Source organism: Corvus cornix, chromosome 4, assembly GCF_000738735.6.
Source record: "Corvus cornix cornix isolate S_Up_H32 chromosome 4, ASM73873v5, whole genome shotgun sequence".
Lineage (NCBI taxonomy): Eukaryota > Metazoa > Chordata > Aves > Passeriformes > Corvidae > Corvus > Corvus cornix.
This window is the reverse complement of record NC_046334.1, coordinates 47146956-47165403: the sequence shown is the minus strand read 5'-3', so window position 1 is coordinate 47165403 and position 18448 is coordinate 47146956. Positions and strand designations below refer to the sequence as shown.

The 18448-nt window shown below is 38.8% G+C and overlaps 1 protein-coding gene across 1 annotated transcript in view; it reads right to left on the bottom strand.

Annotated features, from left to right (window-relative positions):
* The window catches only part of NFXL1 (nuclear transcription factor, X-box binding like 1), a 54120-nt gene that overhangs the window by 13205 nt on the left and 22467 nt on the right, over positions 1–18448 (bottom strand). The window contains exons 16-20 of the mRNA XM_039551289.1: positions 15987–16127; positions 13342–13508; positions 12515–12584; positions 2733–2837; positions 1436–1522 (exon numbers count right to left, since the gene is read on the bottom strand). Coding sequence (XP_039407223.1) covers positions 1436–1522; positions 2733–2837; positions 12515–12584; positions 13342–13508; positions 15987–16127 — 570 coding nt within the window. The remainder of the gene's footprint in view (positions 1–1435; positions 1523–2732; positions 2838–12514; positions 12585–13341; positions 13509–15986; positions 16128–18448) is intronic.

Sequence of the window (18448 nt, the reverse complement as noted above, 5' to 3'; positions counted from 1 at the left end):
TTAAGCATAAGCGAGAGACTTTTCAAGAACTGGAACACTGACTAACATCCCATGTTCTGTTATCCTTGTGTGAGCTGGGTAAAAGGAGAGAAGTGCTGGAAGGGGGGGGGGGAGGGGGGGAATTGCTTTAATTTCTTGTTATTTTCTCTTTACTTTTAATTCTGTTAGTAATAAAACTCTTTCATTTTACTGCAACTGTTTAAGGTTTGTGCCTGCTTTGCTTTTCTCCTAATTCTTATCTCACAGAAGGAAAATAAGTAAGTAATGAATATTTTGAACCAAAACCACTACACTTAATTGGTGTTTCTGCCCGGTTTTGAACTCTACCCGCTACAGGAACATTGAGAGTGTACAAGGAAGAACTTGTGGATAATATGCAGCAACTATACTTTTGTTTGTATAGCTGATTGTTTACTGCCTGAATGGTCATTGTTTGTTAGACAGCCTTGTCATTGTTTGCTAAACAGCCAATCTTAAATTAGGCCACAGCCACTGTGAAGAGGTATAAGAATAGCAGTAGAGACAATAAAAAACTTTCTACCTTTCTTGACTATGGATTATGACTAGTGTGGGTTTTATGTCTGCCTTGACAACAGCCACATTACTGGAACTGTTTGTTATGGTTGGGATTTTCTAAAGGCCTATCCCAAGAGTTTTAGCATTCAACCTGCTTGCAAAGTTGCGAGATTTGGTCAGTGTGATACTTGTCAGAACTTGTCAATCAATCCTGAAAACCTGAACAGAAGTTGACTTGTCAGCTTTACCCACTGAGTTCTTGGGTTGTATGCTTATCACATCTAATACTTACCTGATAAAACCCAAGCAAGTTATGCATCAATTCTTTGTTTATGTTTCTATAAAAGGTTTATAAGAGTAAGGATCATATCCTGTCTCTCTGTGTGACAGCACAGAGCAAATTCTTTACTTCATAGAACAGCTGAGCTAGGGAGAAATCACGTTTACAGCAGCCTAAGTAGTATTCTGCAGTTGCAGGAAATTCTCAGTTCTTCCAGTAGAGGATAACTAATACCATGTGGCAGGATTATACTCCACACTGGACAATCTGAGCAATTGATGGCTGCAAAATCTTCATTGGAAACACAGATCTTCTTTGTGAAGAAGCCTGACTCCAATCTTACAGCATTAATGACTATTTTATCATCACTGATCATCACTCGCTCTCAGTGAAAGAGGAAAGAATACATTCCAATCAATTTAAAGAAAAAAAAAAGGAAAATAACATAATACTGTTTTAAAATAGTATTTGAGTTAATTAACACCATTCATAAATTCAAGTCTGAAAAAATAGCTACTATTCAACAGCACATCCACTTACGTTGCATTTCTACAGGTACTGCCTTGAAAAATAATGTGTTCTTTTTTCTACTTTTCTTGAAACTCTGAGAAGAAATTATAGCTACAATGGATACATTACCTCATATGCTTTCCGCTTCATTTCCTTGCATAATGCATCGCATTCCAGTGAAACTTTGCCTTCTTGTATCTTGCTGCACTGTACTTCCTGTTAATACAATTTGTCTTTTATAATCATTTCCCCATATAAGATTTTAGATGTCAACTTCTTTATGAAAATAATAAAACTTTATTTGTACTGGTTTTACATATAAAATAAAGCTAATGACTGATTGTTACTTGAATCTGTAATTATGTATTAAATTGTCCTTTTTTATTTTCCTTCTTTCTAATAAGCTAAGCTGAATGGAAGAATAAATCAATAGTCCAGTTTAATTTTTCTCTTCTTCACTCATTTATTTGCCTTAGACAAGTAAGATAACCTTCTGAACCTCTGGCAGAAAGAGTCTCAGTAATTTCATATACATTATCTTAACCAGCTCATACTACAGGACAAAGTCAGGTCATGGGCGGAGGGGGAAGAAGTAAGTAATTCTCACTCATGCTTTCTCTCCTCCTCCTAGTATTGAAGAAATTTAAAAAAACAACAAAGTAGTTATCTGTAAGCAGAGGCTGATCAATTTTAAGCACTTGTTCTGTATATGTCATCTTTTCTCCTGCGGAGCATCCCACCTGCAAGACTTCAGGAAGCACAAGACATATTTTGGAGAAGCTGAGGACTCTGGGGAACTGCAACGTGCTGGAAGGCTCAGAAGTTAACTGGGGCCAGAAGATTTTAATTAAGAAAGATCATGGGGTTTTTTTCATTAAGACATTATTTTTTGTCAAGACTTCATATCAATTTCTGTTGTTCCCCTCATAACAGTGTACATCTAAAGTAAACTTGTTACATTACTTTGTCCTTATCTGTTTTAGAAGCTAAGGATGCTGATGCCTGTACTTACTTTTAGGTTTGCAGGGAGCCTTAATTAATTACATTAGTTCAGGTTTCACAACATCTGTGCTAATACCAACTTCTGCAAATTTCCCAGTATCATCATAAAAACGTAACTTTTATTCTCAAATCACTCCAGGTCATCTGAGTATTCTTCCCACAAAACTACAAAAATTTAAGTGTGCATGAAGATAAAGCTATTGTAAGTCAGGCAAGCTAACGTATTTTAGAATTAACAAGATTTTATATTCTCCAGTGAATCTTCTGATATAGCAACCCAGATCTTCAGCTGATGTAAATTGTTACAGCTCTACTATAGTAACTGGCCCTATTCCAATCTGCAGCATCCACATCATCCATCCATACAAGCCCAGGAACACGGAAAGAATAGACATCCTTCAAAAACTGCAACTTAAAAATTTACCTTTTTCAGTCTCTTACAGAGACATCGCAATTTAACCTTCTGGCTGCAGTTAAGAGGACAGCTACCTGAATGGCAAATCTCTTTACACCGATGACCACAGGGCAGCTGTAAAGAACAAAACACAAATAAAACTCCCGCATCAATAAAACACTGTAAAATTACCAAGAATCTATGAATCGGTTTTATTTCAGACCTAGCATTTTAACATTCAATTAATCATTCTTCTCACTTGTGAAATAATTGGTTTTTCTTTTCTTTTTGGGGGGCAGGAAATGTTTGCTTCTTATTTACTGATTTTCAATTCCTGTAGGACGATTTCTCTTTTATTGGCACAGCTTTATTAGAAGACATTTTCTCCTTTCCCATGTTTCAAGAACAGTAATTTCCACAGTAATGTATACATCACCCTAGCTATCTCTATGCTGGGGGAATACAAATGGATAAGGTAAAAAACCCCTGAAAACTGAAATTAAGTGTACTGTAGATTAGCTACTTGTAGATTAGACAGAGCAATAAAAGAAAGAGGAAAGAATCAGAAGCAGAAATACCACAGAAAAAATCTTTTATGCAAGCAGCATCAGAACTATGCAAAAGTCAAATAAAGGTCACCAAAATTCTTATCATGTCCAAAATAATCTCAGAAAATCCAAAATTTCTGCATTTTGCAGATTATCCCACTTCTGCCATCTGAAAGATAAAGACTTTTTTTTACTGCCAGTGCACTTTTTAACTTACAGAGAAAATATTATCATTCATTTACTGTGTAAGAATTAAGTCAGTAATTTAAGTATGCTGACTGATAAGAACGTAGCAGTGCTCCCAGCATTATATTAAATAAAATGTCAAGAAAGTAAACAAATCTTTTTCCTTGTTAAGAACTTGACTAAAAATACTCCTTGCTCACACACATGCCCATAAGAAGTCTTCACAATAACAGTTTTTCATTTTCAACTACATAGCCCAATAACCCAATAATAACTGAAGGTGGAACCTCACAGAAGAGATCTAAGCAATTTACTTACAGAGAGCTTTAAATCCCCCAGCTACTTAAAATAGCATTAGGCAGTGTTATTTATTAAAAGTGAAATTTCACCTCTTCACTCTCACCAAGGGATTAACACAAACTGGAAAATGCTCTAAAACATACAATTTTAAGATTCATTTTCCACATTTATTAAAAATCCAAAATGTATACATACTACATCACTTAATCCACAAGAATGAGAATAGTAAGTATCAAACCCAGGTGGGTACACTTTGATTAGTAAATCTACATTCTCAGAAGTCCATTGGAACTGGCACAACATCGGAGCTAGTATCATGAAACATATACCTAAACAGAACATGAATCTTTCTGACTAAAATTATGGAACACACATACCTGTCTTCATGTCCACAACAGTCACAAGCTATTATAGATACTTCATGGTTTTGGCTCAGTTTTTTAGTTACTGTTTCAGCACATTTCATACAGGACTAGAAGGAACCTTTAAGTCATCATGTTCAGTCCTGAAATCCAGTCCCCCCACAGGCCAGTACCTACCTCCTATATCCTTCCACGTCTGGATGAAAGCTTACTGTGAAAACAGTCCCCTCATTCTGACCCTATTCTACTGCTTCACTAAGGAGAGTGCTCCAGGAGCTCACTACAAGATGCAAGAGCTTTTTTTGAGTTTCCTACATTTGTTCTAGCTAGTCTAAGCCGCACTTCTTATCCTCATATTGAAGTATTTCTGTTTTTTCTTAAAAGGCTCTTTATTACCATAGTATTCCCTTAAATGAATTTCAACCATGTTAAATCAATGTTTCTTGAGTACATAGCCAGAATTGCATGTAATATTTCAAATGACATCTCAGCAGGAAGGACTTTGTACAATGCCTTAACTGCACCTCATTCTTAGTAGAGTACCTTCCCCAAAACATCTTCAGCTCTCATTTTATTTCTCTCCAGCTAATCATGCTGTGAAAAATAAGAATATCTGCTGTTTCCTGGGAGCTTATTATTAGCTTCACATGCATGGTCTTACTGGGGGTTTTTCTTCTGTATTGAATAACATGGCCCCAATACATGTGTTCTACAGATGCACATCCTCAATTTTCATACACTGACAACACCCTACAACTTTTCATCAGAAAATGACTGTTTTTTGTGCCAAGGTCATTACTGAAAACAATGCAAAGTCAAGTGTCATTTCAGTCCTTGGGAAATCTTCCTTACTGTTAGTATCTCTTGCTCCAATTTTTTTTTTAGTTTTGCTGTTGTTTTGGGGGAGGGAGTTGGGTGGGTTTTTCAAAAGATAATCAAATACAGTTGTTTCCTTTAGCCACCTTCATGCTTGTATTAACCCTCTCTTGTATCTGAACTAGATACTCACTAAGTGGCATTGACTGACTCACTCTGCTGATGCCTTATGCAGCAGATCTCATCTATTCATTTTATCTGGAGGGAAAAATACATAAATTGGTCACCTTATCAAAGAAGGAACTTAGTTTTTTTCAAGCACAACTGATCATCAGCAAATATTTTCCTTGAAATACAAAAATTATTTTGCCTCATTTTGAAAATATGAGGGGAGAAGCTTGTCTAAGCCTTGTACGCTACCAAGGTCAGACTACCACCCAGAACACAGAGTCTAATGGCCGAGTCTCCTCATAAGTGACCACAATCTCTGCAAAACCAATTTGCTACTGCATGAACACTGCGCAGTAGGAGGGCCCGTCTCCTGGCTCCCTACACAAGAGCATCATACACAATAACTCCATCTAGTCTCACCTGCAAGTCACCTCATGCTGGCCAGAACAAGCCATGGCTAGAACTATTACTTCCAGATTACTCTTCCATAGTAATTAGGCACATTTTCATTAATAGTCAAAGCCCAAACAGTCATGTCCTAACTTGTTGCAGTGGGGATCCTGCAACACGCATATATCAAACCAGGAGTCCCGTGGAAAGGAAATATATATGGACAGACAGATTCTTGCTAGATGTTTCAGAGATGTTTATTTCTCCAGCCGCATGGCCGGGGCTCTGCCCAGGAACTGTTCCAGTCACGGGACCAAGGGTCCTTCTGCCCGCGCAGGGAACACAAACCAACCAATGGGAACGAGGCTGAGCAGGGGCAGGGAAGCCCCGTGTCTGTGCCCTCAGGGCCCCTCTCCCAGGGCTACACGGCGGGGGAGGGACCCCAACATCTCACCCGTTTGATTTTTATTAAAAGGAGAATGAAAACAACTGGATAAACATAACAAGAACAGTTTCAAGACAAAACAAGCCACCCTCCTGAGTCTATAAATGTCCAATCAGATTCTGTGGAACATCTTAGGGCTGACAGAAGGGAGACAGAACTCTCTGAGCATGCTTTGTGGGGAAACTGAGGCAGGAGAGGGTTTAACTTCTTCCCTCCCCCTTTTCATCCCCCACTCGGCATTGGAAAGGGATTTTTGGGGAAACAATTGGCAAAAGCATGGTTTTGTGAGGAAACCATGGATGAAAAAACAGATTGGGAATACACTGGGGGTAATAGGACATAGGGTAAAAGGGAAAGGTGGGATTAGGAAAGGGAGACTGTAGGGGGGGCTTACAATGGAGATATTGTCTAACATGACTACGATTCTTAGCATATATACTGCCTTTTACAGGAACACCATCAGGCCCAGTGACCTGCGATGCTTGTAACCCTTTTCTCCCTAGTACAATTTTAAATTCCACCACCTCTCCATCTCCCAAGCTTGGGATGCATTTTTCAGGGTTATTCTTTTTAATAGCAGTTCTATGCACAAATATGTCTTGCTGGTTGTCACACCTTGTTATAAAACCATAATTTTGCTTAACATTATACCATTTTACTATCCCTAAGGTCTTAGTTACTATGATCTTCTCCTTTTTCCGAGTGGCTGCTGTTTTCTGTCTCGCTGCGTCTTTGCTCTCTCCTTCGGTCGCTCCCGTGTTGGAATTGTCGGGGCTGCTGGTGCCTGCGCGCTCTTCCCGGGGTCGCATTTGGGGCTGCGCGGGCCAGGCCGCGCCGCTCAGTTCTCCGTGCGTCGCCTCCTCTGGTCGCAGCTTCGCTGCCGCTGCCAGGCGCTGTACCCACATCTCGGCCGGGCCCCCGAGCGACGACTCCCCCGTGCTCCGCTCCAGCGCACGTTTCGGCTGGGTGTGGCTCTGTTCTACCGCCGCTGGCGCCAGCCGCCGCCCGCGCGCCGCCTCTCTCAGTCGGGCATTCACGGGGCTCGCTCCACCACGCGCTGCGTGGGGCCGTGCGGGCACCGCCGGGTCCCGCTGCTCCCGCCGCTCCCCGCTCCGCCACCGACACTGCAGCTCGCGTGGCTCCGCCCGCGCGCGGGAACTGCCTCGCTGCTGCTCGCAGAGCGCTCGGTGCACGTGGCCTGGGCCACACGGTCCCTGCGCCAGCCTTCCCTTCACCAGGACACAGCTGACATTGCTCAACAGTCTCAGTAACTAAATAATATTCACGAAAATATTCTTCCATCGGCATATATTTTGACTCCAGTATTAACTGTGTCCAAACGGTTTTCCAAAAGCCCTTGGTAAGAATTAAATCCCAAGAAACATAGAAAAGTTCTTAAACAACCATGCCAGGAAGTGTTTCAGTTCTTTTTGAGCTTGAATCAAGCTAAAATTTACAAATCGTTGTTCAAGAATCATTTTAAGTTTAAGATAAATGTCCATATGCGGCTCTGAGAGCCAAGAGTCTTCCCATGGTTCCTCCATAGTTTAGATATGGAATAGCAAAGCAAAACCAAGAAGAGGAATCCAAAGTTTCCAGGGTTTACTCACACAAATCAGTCGCTTAGGGATCGGGGATCGTTCTGCTCACAATTCTCCACCATTATGTTGCAGTGGGGATACTGCAACATGCATATATCAAACCAGGAGTCCCGTGGAAAGGAAATATATATGGACAGACAGATTCTTGATAGCTGTTTCAGAGATGTTTATTTCTCCAGGCGCATGGCTGGAGCTCTGCTGAGGAACTGTTCCAGTCACCGGACCAAGGGTCCTTCTGCCCGCGCAGGGAACACAAACCAACGGGAACGAGGCTGAGCAGGGGCAGGGAAACCCCGTGTCTGTGCCCTCAGGGCCCCTCTGCCAGGGCTACATGGCAGGGGAGGAGACCCCAACACTAACTGACATATCAGAGCTGCAAATTCAAGTCAGTAACCCTCACCTTGACCTCTAAGTGCTACTGCAATAAAATTCATAGACACCATTAGACCAAAATATTTATAGCACAGGAGTATGTTTAATCCAACACTGAAAAGCAAATGTTTCCCTGACAGCTTTTTTCTTGTCCCATATCTCTGTGCAGGGAAGTTTCTTCTTACTCCCTTCACTGCAAAACCAACACTAAAAAGAATACCAAGAGAAGCTGTGAAGTAAGTGGCAAAACAACATTTCCCCATGATCTCAGAAAACAAAAGCAATCATTCTGCTGCTTCTGCTGGATAAAGAATGTAATGGGAAAGGATTTTTTTTTTTGCTTCTTTTTAAGTGTCCATGCTGAACTACTCAGTGCTAAAACAGAAAGTGTGTGCCCCCTTTAGATCCTTTTCTACCATACAAGATCTCTTGTCAATAGCTTCTGGACTGAAGCCCGAACTGAACATGCTTTATGTTTGAGATGGCAAAGCCATTAAAAGAAGGGATTTAACCCACAACTCTGAAAAAAAAACCAAAACAGAAAATGTCCTACAAATACTTTTCCCATGTGCAGTGCGTTTAAATCTTAACATTATACCAGAAGATGATAAACTCCATCAACACTTATGGAGGCTTAAGTGAATTCCAACAGAAGGTAATTAACACAACCTGTTAATACACATCTGATAATAAAGAAAATACCCTGGTACTAAAGAAAATAGCACTTTTGAGCAGCGATGCCAAAAGGTAAGTACAAAAGAGAATTTTACCGCTTCCAAAGACAAAATTAAATTTTTGTAATTCACATACATTTGCAGTGTGTGTTTGCAGAATTAAATATTATTTCCAGAATGTTTAATTAATTTAATGTATCAAAAAGCCCAAAAACATATGCATACTTTTAAAATTTATAGAATCACAGAATTGTTAAGGTTGTGAAAGACTTTTAAGATCACTGGGTCCCTTAACCTGACGCTACCAAGTTAACCACTAAACCATGTCCCCAAGTGCCACATCCACACATTTTTTTGAACACTTCCAAGGATGGTTACTCTACCATTTTCCATTTCCCTGGGCACCCTAGCACAATGCTTGACCACCTGTGAAGACATTTTTCTTGATATCCAATCTAAACCTCCACCGGCACAACTCGAGGCCATTTCCTCTTCTACTGTCACTTGTGTGAAAAGAGACCAATCCCCACCTCTCTACAAACTCCTTTCACACAGGAGAGTGTGGATCAGGTCCCTCCTGAACCTCCTCTTCTCCAGGCTAAACACCCCCAGCTCCCTCAGCCACTCCTCACAGGACTTGTGCTCCAGACCCTTCATCAGCAATCCTTCTCTGGACACTCTCCAGCACCTCAGTGTCTTTCTCGTAGTGAGGAGCCCAGAACTGAACACAGGATTCTGGGTGTGTCCTCACCAGTGCCGAGCTCAGGGGGAAAAATTACATTGTCCTACTGCACTATCATGTTAAACTAAATTTATCATAATGGGGTCCCATATTTCACATCAAAACAAAAGCAGAGTGCACAGTAAAACTACAAAGTATGGCTGTTTTGTTAAAAAATACTAACTACATGGAATAAAGTGTTAAATACAGATTCACGAACACTGACAGGAAAACATAAACAATGAAAACTGACAGACTTCAATATTCTACATCAGAATTGTTTCAAAACATCTGCAAGCATGATCCTAAGAATTTAATCACCCTGATTAAGAAAAAAAAAAAGAAGTTAAATTTCCTTCAACAGGATCTCTTGTTATTATTACCAAACAAGAGAATTAACTTTTTAATTAAAATATCTCATATATAACAGCTGTGGCAGGATTAAAGAAACTGCTTCTCCCTAAAGCAGAAAGGAAATATGAGCTGTGCTATGTAATGCTGGAAGTCACATTTTTAGTTTTATACTGCCATAGCCAAAAGAAAAGCATGAACCTCCTCAAGTTTTTCAAGTTTCTGTAGTATTTTCCCAAAGGCCCAGACAATATAACTAGTTTTCTTTATCCCCAAATGTACCATGGCAACTGTAAAAGAAATATGGTAGCATACTGTCTACTGCAATTTCCATTAACCAAAAACATCTCAAAACAACAACTGCAGTAAAATACTGCATTCTATTGAACCTAAGTTGCACTATGGTAAGCTAGGAGTGGTAGTGCACACTGATTTATAGCAATCGTCAACGTCATTGAGCTCTGTGAATGACTCGGTCAGCTTCTGACATTGAATAAGAAAATTCTCATAAAACACTAATTTGAAATTTACTTGAGGCTTCCAGAATTACATACAAAACCACTTCCAAATTAGTTTTGGGCAGACATTTTAGATTTGCAATCTTCAAATGCTCTAAATTAAGTAGTCTTATCCATCTTATCTCTGGCCAAGTTGTTTGTAAGCTCTTGTTTCACGACAAACTTACAAACAAGAAAATGGGCTTGGCCTATGTTTGCTGGGGAGAGGTGGTGGTGGGAGTGGCAGGGTGGTGTCTGTTAAGGCTGTTCCTTCAAACTGTGTTTATCAATAAATCCCTTAAAAGAGAGCTATCAGTATAATTTGTATAATGATATCGCTAGCTAATTTTCTCAAAGCTGCAGAAATATATTTTGTTTATAAAACAGAAACAGACAAAGCATCCCTAGAACTGTTCAGTATTCAGAGAAATGGGAACAGATTTTTTGGACAAAAAAATGGTAAAAACCCCATACCTTACACATACAGTTACCAAAGAAGGATCTGAAGAAAAGTAGGAGGAACTGTAACACAAAGATATTAACTACCTGAAGCAAGAAGGTACTAATAACTTCTGTATTTCATGAACGACAGTAAGAGCTAGAGCTAGCATCACAGGAAAGGAAGAATATGCATTTTTACATCAATTATACTAATTCTCTGGATAGCAGATGCTGCAAAAAACCTTATCTTCCTAACCATTTATAGGAGTAAGAGTTTTAGAACTAAGTTAAAGCTTTATAAAACTAATGTAAATTCTGTTGTCACATTCTTTACCTCACATCCCATCAAATTAAGTAAAAAAGACATCATCTGTGGAATAGGGCAATTCTGAACTATAAGCTAGAGTTTGGGACCACTGCTAGGTGGATTTTAAATCCCAGACTAAGTCTGGGGAATATGTTCAGAAAAATCGTAACAGTTACATTAATCAAAGTCAAAGATGAGCTGTGGGGAAAAAAATTATTTGAAGAGAAGCTGAAGTACAGAACATACAGTTCATGATAAGGGATTAAAGCACTCTTGAAAATACAGAGAAGGAAGTCTTGGAGCAAATAAAACCAAAGTAACAGAGAGGGACATGAAAGGACAAAATTAAGAGGTAAATGGACAATTAAACAATATCCCAAAGTGTTCTCCCACCAGGAAGAGAGCTTTCAGACATCCAGATGAGAAAATTCTGACAGGCATGTTCATTTACAGAAAAAAAAATTAATCAATAGGCATCTACAAGGGCAAAAAGCAGAAGACACAAGTATGTACAGAGTACAGTCTTCCTGTTGGGGTTAACACAATCTTGTCTGAAAAGCAGAGGAACAGACACTGTTGGGAAAGCAGCAGTAAGTAAATTTTTGTATTTACTCAAAATCAAAAAAAAAGTTTTCTAATATAGACAAGGATTCATATTTGAAGTTTTTGACACTGGATGATAATGAAATTCCTGCTTTTCCACTTCCCACATTTTCTAACCATCCAGAAATGGAGTTAATGACAGTTAATGACCCTCTCAGCATAGTTAATGACAACTAAGGAACAAACAAAATAGTAAGTAATGCAAGGATTTCTGAAAGCACACAAGCAGCACACAGCCACAGCATTGGGAGGGACAAGGACAAAGTCCTTCGGCCCATGCCACACGTGTAGTTGTGGGTAACACTGCTGTAAGAGAAATCTTGAAACACGTCCAAGCTGCTGCTGATGAAAATTTGGTAGCTTCTCCAACCAGTTCCTGCCCTGTTCTACAAACTATTACTCAAATGCAGTATTCAACAGGAATCTTCTTTACTGATGCTATTGGCTCATAGTCTAAGCATCATGTTGTAAAGATATTATCCTTCTCTTCTTCACAGCAACCCTTTAGATGTACCCAGATACAGCAGAGAGACTAACTGGCTTGTCTTCTATTTTACACTACTTAACATATATTTCACTAACACACCAGGGCATTATTAGCTCATCTCATTTATTAAGTATAAAACCCCTTATCCCCTAAATTGTTGCAGTTAGAGATTCTAAACCTGCATGAGAATAGCAAGCACAATTCCCAGCATTTTTCCTAATCAAACAACTCTTTCTGAGACATAAACTGATGACCAGTTTTTAAACCATGTGAGAGGACATACTCTTCCACATTCAACCTCACCTGCTTAAACATTCAAGCCATTAGTGCCTTTGAGACAAACCTCTGTTCCTTTAATAAAACTCTCCTGGTTGACAGCAATACATTAATACATGTCCTTCAAGTATGGGTCACTAACTACCTTCACATCTATCATTTAACATATTCATTTAGACTAAGCTTCTCTAGTTTGCTTGGCCTATACTCAGAGAATTCCACAGAGCCATCAACTCAAGCATTTCTTTTGTTAATATGGCTTACCTCTTTTGGACACTGATTTTTACAGGAAATAAGAAGCTCCTTTTCTTTTAAATCAGCACATGTTAGTTTTCTGTAAAAGGAAAGATGTATTTGTGTTAAAAAAATTCCAATTTAAAAACAACAAAAGTCAATACAGTTAGGCGTGTATTTTCAGTATACTTCACTACAAAGAAGAGTGGACTCATTTGTCCACATCCTGAGTGACTAATACAAACAGCCCTATTGCACAGACAAACCCACATAAACTTGGAGGACTTGAGGTACTTCAAAGGAAATCAACAAAGAAAAACATACTTGCATATGATGAATATTTTCAGAACAATCCCCAAGTTCCATCTCACATTTTGTAAAGTCTAGCTTACCCTCTATCCACACACACGCAAACGATTAAAAAGGTGTAGAAACAGTTACTAAGCAGTTTTTCAATTAAAACAGCTAGAAATTGAAGGGCATGAACTGCAGGACAAAGACCTTTTACACTAACTACATTAATTCTAATACTTGTATAAATTTCTTCTTCACATACTCTGAAAGAAGCACATACAGAATAAATGTTATATAGATGACTATATATTTGCATAATTCAAAGAATTATCTGTATTATAAAAACAATTTCTGGTCATAAGACCCCATGCATTTTTAGCAATTTTAGCAGTAATACCAAATAAAATACTTGCAAATTTAAATAGAAAAAACATTATCTTAGAAATTATAATCAAGAGAAATTTTATAAATTGCCATAAGAGCAGCTCCCATCCCCAGACATTTCAAATTATTTCCAGTTAACAGCATTCAAATGAAAAGCTGGGCTGTGTTCTGATACGTACAAGCATTCGATATACAGCATTGATAGTTTGCAGTGACACTTTATTTTAAGCATCTGGAGACATGATGGGCAATCCCCAGGATGACAGGGCAAAACGCATCGGTGAGGACAACCAGCTGGCCGGGGCTTGGTGCACTCCTCTTCACACTGTGAACATTCTGGACCTGCCTAACAAAATAAAAACAAAGTACTAAAGAAAGTGCCAAATATTTGTTTTGTGAGGCGTCACTAATGACCTTTTATATACATGAAAGAGTTAGGGTTTTTCCCAAACATAGTTTTTACTATGGGAATCAAGCTATTCAGTAAGGTATTTCCCAAGCAAGAGTAATTATTAAATACGTTTTTTAAGAGAAAACCAGAAATGCCAGTGTTGGTCAGTCAAAGAGAATTCTATTTTCCATCCTGGGCATAAAAGAACCTCCTTAATATTAGTGCTTTGGAAAATGACCAAAACCCCTGTTAATTCTCCAAGGAAAATTGTTAGAAAAAGAAGTTATTTTATATTCAAAACTAACTTATCCCACTCACCGTGTTACTGTAATGCTTGAGTCATTGAGTACTTACTACTCTCCAATACAGGGGTGGAAAGATTGGTTTGCTTGATTTTAAGAAGCAAACTTTAAGTCATTCCATTTCCATACACATGTAATATTCTGTATACTCTTTCAAAAAGGATTATTAACTTGGGTATATCCTAGGAGCTGCCTAAGGTGCTGCTTCTACTCCACAGGCTACACAAGTCTATCAGAGCTGTGATGTCCCTCTCATTCCAGCTGATATGACCATCGGCACAAAGTGATGAACATCTCAGCACAGTAAATAAAGCTTCATTTCTACTCCTATTCTTCACACTTCCAGAACCCCAGTCTGCAATCAAATACATCCAGGTAGATTGACATGATTTATCAACTGAACCTACACAGCATAATATTTAAGGCCCACTATCACATTCAAATGTTCAGTTTCCAAGAAGTCAGCCAAAGTAAAGCCAATTTATCCAAGAATGAAGCTACACAAAGCTTCCCCAATAGAACTATTCACGCCAATGTTTCACATTACGCTGTTCAAAATTGGAGCATAAGAATTTTAAGTTTTTAATAGTTTTTCCCCAGTCCCCTTTCCTTCTGCTTCTATAGCTGAACAATTTTTGCTGAAGTTTAAAAAGAAACCTTTGTACAATGATTGTTTACAAAACTTAACTCACAAAAATTCAAATCTAAGAAAAACAACAGCAACTAAAACCATTTAGAAATCTGTCATATAACATGTAACCTTAGGTAAAAGCAAGCAGCTGGCCTTTTCTGCAACATTTTTCTAACACAACACACAGAACAAACTGAAATTCCAGACATAAAAATCACTACTCAGACATATAAGCTAGAAATTTAATCAGCCCTGACTACATTTAGTCTACCAAAACAACGGAACAAAACCGCTAAAGGTCAACACCAACTTGAGTTGGTAAGAATTGAAGAAAATTGAGAAATGAGATTTACCCATACTTTGCAGGTACATAGACTCCCATTTTTCTGAGAATGTATTGTCTCATTCAAAATGGAGCTAGGAATAGTCCTGACTCATTCACATTTTAATTGGCTTAACTGAAGCAGCAGGCAGGCAGCCTCTTAGTCATAACTGGGGATGCTCAACTGTCACTCTCACTATTTACTGAAGCCACTCTATTCCTGCAAGTTACCGTTCCACCAGTTGCACTAACAGCCCATACTCCTCAGACAAAATTTCCACAATCATAAATAGATTAATGTGGCAGCTACAATACAGAGTTATTAGATGACAACACCACCACTTCCAGGACAGGAATTCACAGGGATATTATGCCATTTAAGTTAAATATAACAGCTAGTTAAAATACAACATTTCTGCTTTGTACCCAACTGAATGATTCGGTGTTTTTTAAATGCCCAGACTGCCCATGTTGCAACTTTTTCTAAAATAATGCTTAAAAAAAACTTGAGAAGCTGGTTTCCTCCAAATCATGACTCTCAAACCCCAAAACATGTACATGTGGCATCGGCTGCTCATAACGAACAATTTTAAGCTTTATACTTTTGTTTCATGTTATCTTCAGCAGTTAACACCTACAACTTCTTAACTGCATAAATGACAGTTTCTAGTACACACTGATAAACATGAATACATCATCCCAGTACTTTGAAAAGTCTCCAGCAATTCGGCAACCTTTCCAGTGCTCTCCTAAAGGTCTCCCAGCCTCCTCAACCCATTCAAGCTCTCCTAAGTAAATAGTTTCCCCAGCAGATTGCAAGTGCATTTGTATACAGGGATTATCAGTAGTTCCCCTTGATCTTGACAGTTACAAAAAAGTAACTTTATAAGAGACTTGTTAAATAAGGTTCTGATGAAATCGAAGTAATGTCAACACAAACCAAAAAGTTACAGAATTTGCAAAAAATGTAATATTGTCTCAGATTTAGAGTCTAAGGACTATAGATTAGCTAACTGTCACAGCATCAATGGGAACAGCACACATGCAAGTCTCCCAGTGAGATCTGGAATAGATCTGTATCTTCCAGCTGCAAATTCTTTATTTTCCAAGTAAAACTGAAGACAAAACATACCCATATAAAATACATAAAAACAAAAGCAAAAAGGAAATTACCCTACCTTCTTTCCATCTGCACTACTGTTCAATTTAGTAACATGATGACATTCTTTCATACAGGTATGATTCTGACAATCAAGAAGTCGCCCACAAAATCTCTTACATGAGTAGGGATGTGCAGAGTGACATGGTAACGGACTAACCTGAAAGTTAAAAATAAATAAGTATAGATATGCAGATGGGTTATATACATAGACACTGCACATATGTAGTGTGTGATATATATCTATATATATATATATATATATTTACACACACACACACACACACACAGACAAAGAATTATTAGAGAAGTTCTGGTTCTCCAGTACCTTTGTAAAAGAAAAAACATCAGTGAAATTCTATTTGATTTTTTTTTAAGTATCATTTGGGTTCCTGTCCGTGAACAATGTAACCACACAAATTTGTTTTACACCAATAAAAGGAAAAAAAGCACACTTCCTTAAACAAGCTAACTTTTGCAGCATCGTTTCCCTTTTTTTTGAAAGGCTATTATATGCTCAAATCTTTTAGTGTCGTTTGTTCAATCTTTCTGAATTACACTCATGCCTTCCATTACAGGTTCCTAAGGTGCTTTACCATTACTGCAGAAGACAGTTACAGATTGCTTTCACAAAGCTAATTGTGTTATGGTCATCATAAACTCAAAATACTTTACAGTTTGAAAAACAGACAACAACCTGCAAGCCAGAAATTCTAAAAAGCATATACTGACTACATCAAATATAACTCCCAGGACAAGTAAGGAGAAGTAGAAATGGCTCCATAACAGGAGTAAGATTTTATGTCTTATGATACATTTTTACTTTCTAATTTGAGGTCAACACTCCAGTTAACAGAACTCCATAGTACTCTTCAGAGCATCTACTCAGAAGCTGTTACTCTTCATTGGTACCAAAACCAGTGTAAACTCCTAACTAGGTTACTTGCCTGAAGTTGAATAGTACAAGTCCCTTCCACAAAAGGATTAGAGGAAACTCACTTTTAGCATTTTCCAACCATTATGTAATACTCATATGAAAAAAATTAGTTTTCTGTGGTGCTGTCAAAATATTTGATTTTTTTTTTATTTCATGATCACTTCCCAGAGAAAAACAAACTATTTGTGATGTTATTACACAAGAGGCTAATGTGACATAACTCACTTTGACTAGAGTAAGGGTGTGATTTTATGTTGCAACCGTAGTTGCCTGAACAGCTTGCAGGGTACTCCTTCCTTTTCTCTCTTCAAACTGTACAGTCCTCACTGCACACTTCTACCACTCTGAACAAGTCCTACACACCTCTCTTTACAGCAAGATGATTCAAATAATCAAAATGGAAGAAAATTAATCAATAGAAAAAAGTTTGTCTTTTGCCAGTGACTTGGCCATACAAACAGGTAAACACTGGAACTGAAAAGAGAGAAGAGAGATGGCCCCACAGGGCAGTGAGGGACAGTCTCCCTTCAGCACTGTCCATGTTGATCTCCCTCAATCACACAAAGTACAGTTTAAATCCACCTGCCTATATAAACTTCTCTGGGCTTCACCCAAAAAATACAACTTCACATCACATCACTGCAAAATTCAATTCATTCACAAGGCTTCTGAACTCCTCTTATCATCCTGACTCACCAAGGCTGAACAGAAGTCTGCATGGCAGGCTGAACATCAAGCACGGCATACACAGGAGAAAATCTTGAATCTACTGCATCCAACCACTTTCACATCCCTGTGTCAGAGCTGAAGCCAATGCTGGCTAAAGCACTGATGCAACAACCACATTGTCTGAACTCCTGGTTCCTACTGCCCCTTGCAAACATCCTACTCTATCTCTGATGGGTGTTTCTGGTGACCAAAGGAAGAAAAGCCAGCAAGCAGCAGGCCTAATAAAAAGAAGGTCTGAAGCAGAGAATAGTACTATACCCAGAATGCACATACCAATTACCAAAGCTTTTAATGTGCCCAATATCCTACCCCTTCGCATCCTCCTCCATCTCCCTCCTCAGAGCACAAAATCCTTTCAGTATCAATCTAAGTAGTCAAAGGACGTTGAAAGGTAAAAGAATGAAAGAAAATATGTATTAAACATTACAATCCACCCACTTCTCTACCTTTTCATGCTCACCCATTGCCACTCAGTTTTTTATGACTACTGGTTCTGCTGTGGCTCAGGTAGTGACAGCAGATCAGGGCAATGGTAGTAATTAGCTCTAGGGCTGCACTGTTCCGTAATCCTGATGAGACTTTTTTTTATCAGGAGTTGTCTTCCACCAGATAAGGACACAATCACCAGCTCCAGTTAGAGCCAAGCACTTAGGCAGAAGTAGCATCCCTCAAGAACACAGATGAGAGGCATTGTAAAACAAGGCAGGGGCAGTGAAGCACACAAGTCAGTCAGGCAACAATGGCAGCTTTCAGATGGCTGACTGGAGGAAACATGCCAGCCCTCTGGCTGCATCCAGCATAGCTTCAGCTTGAGC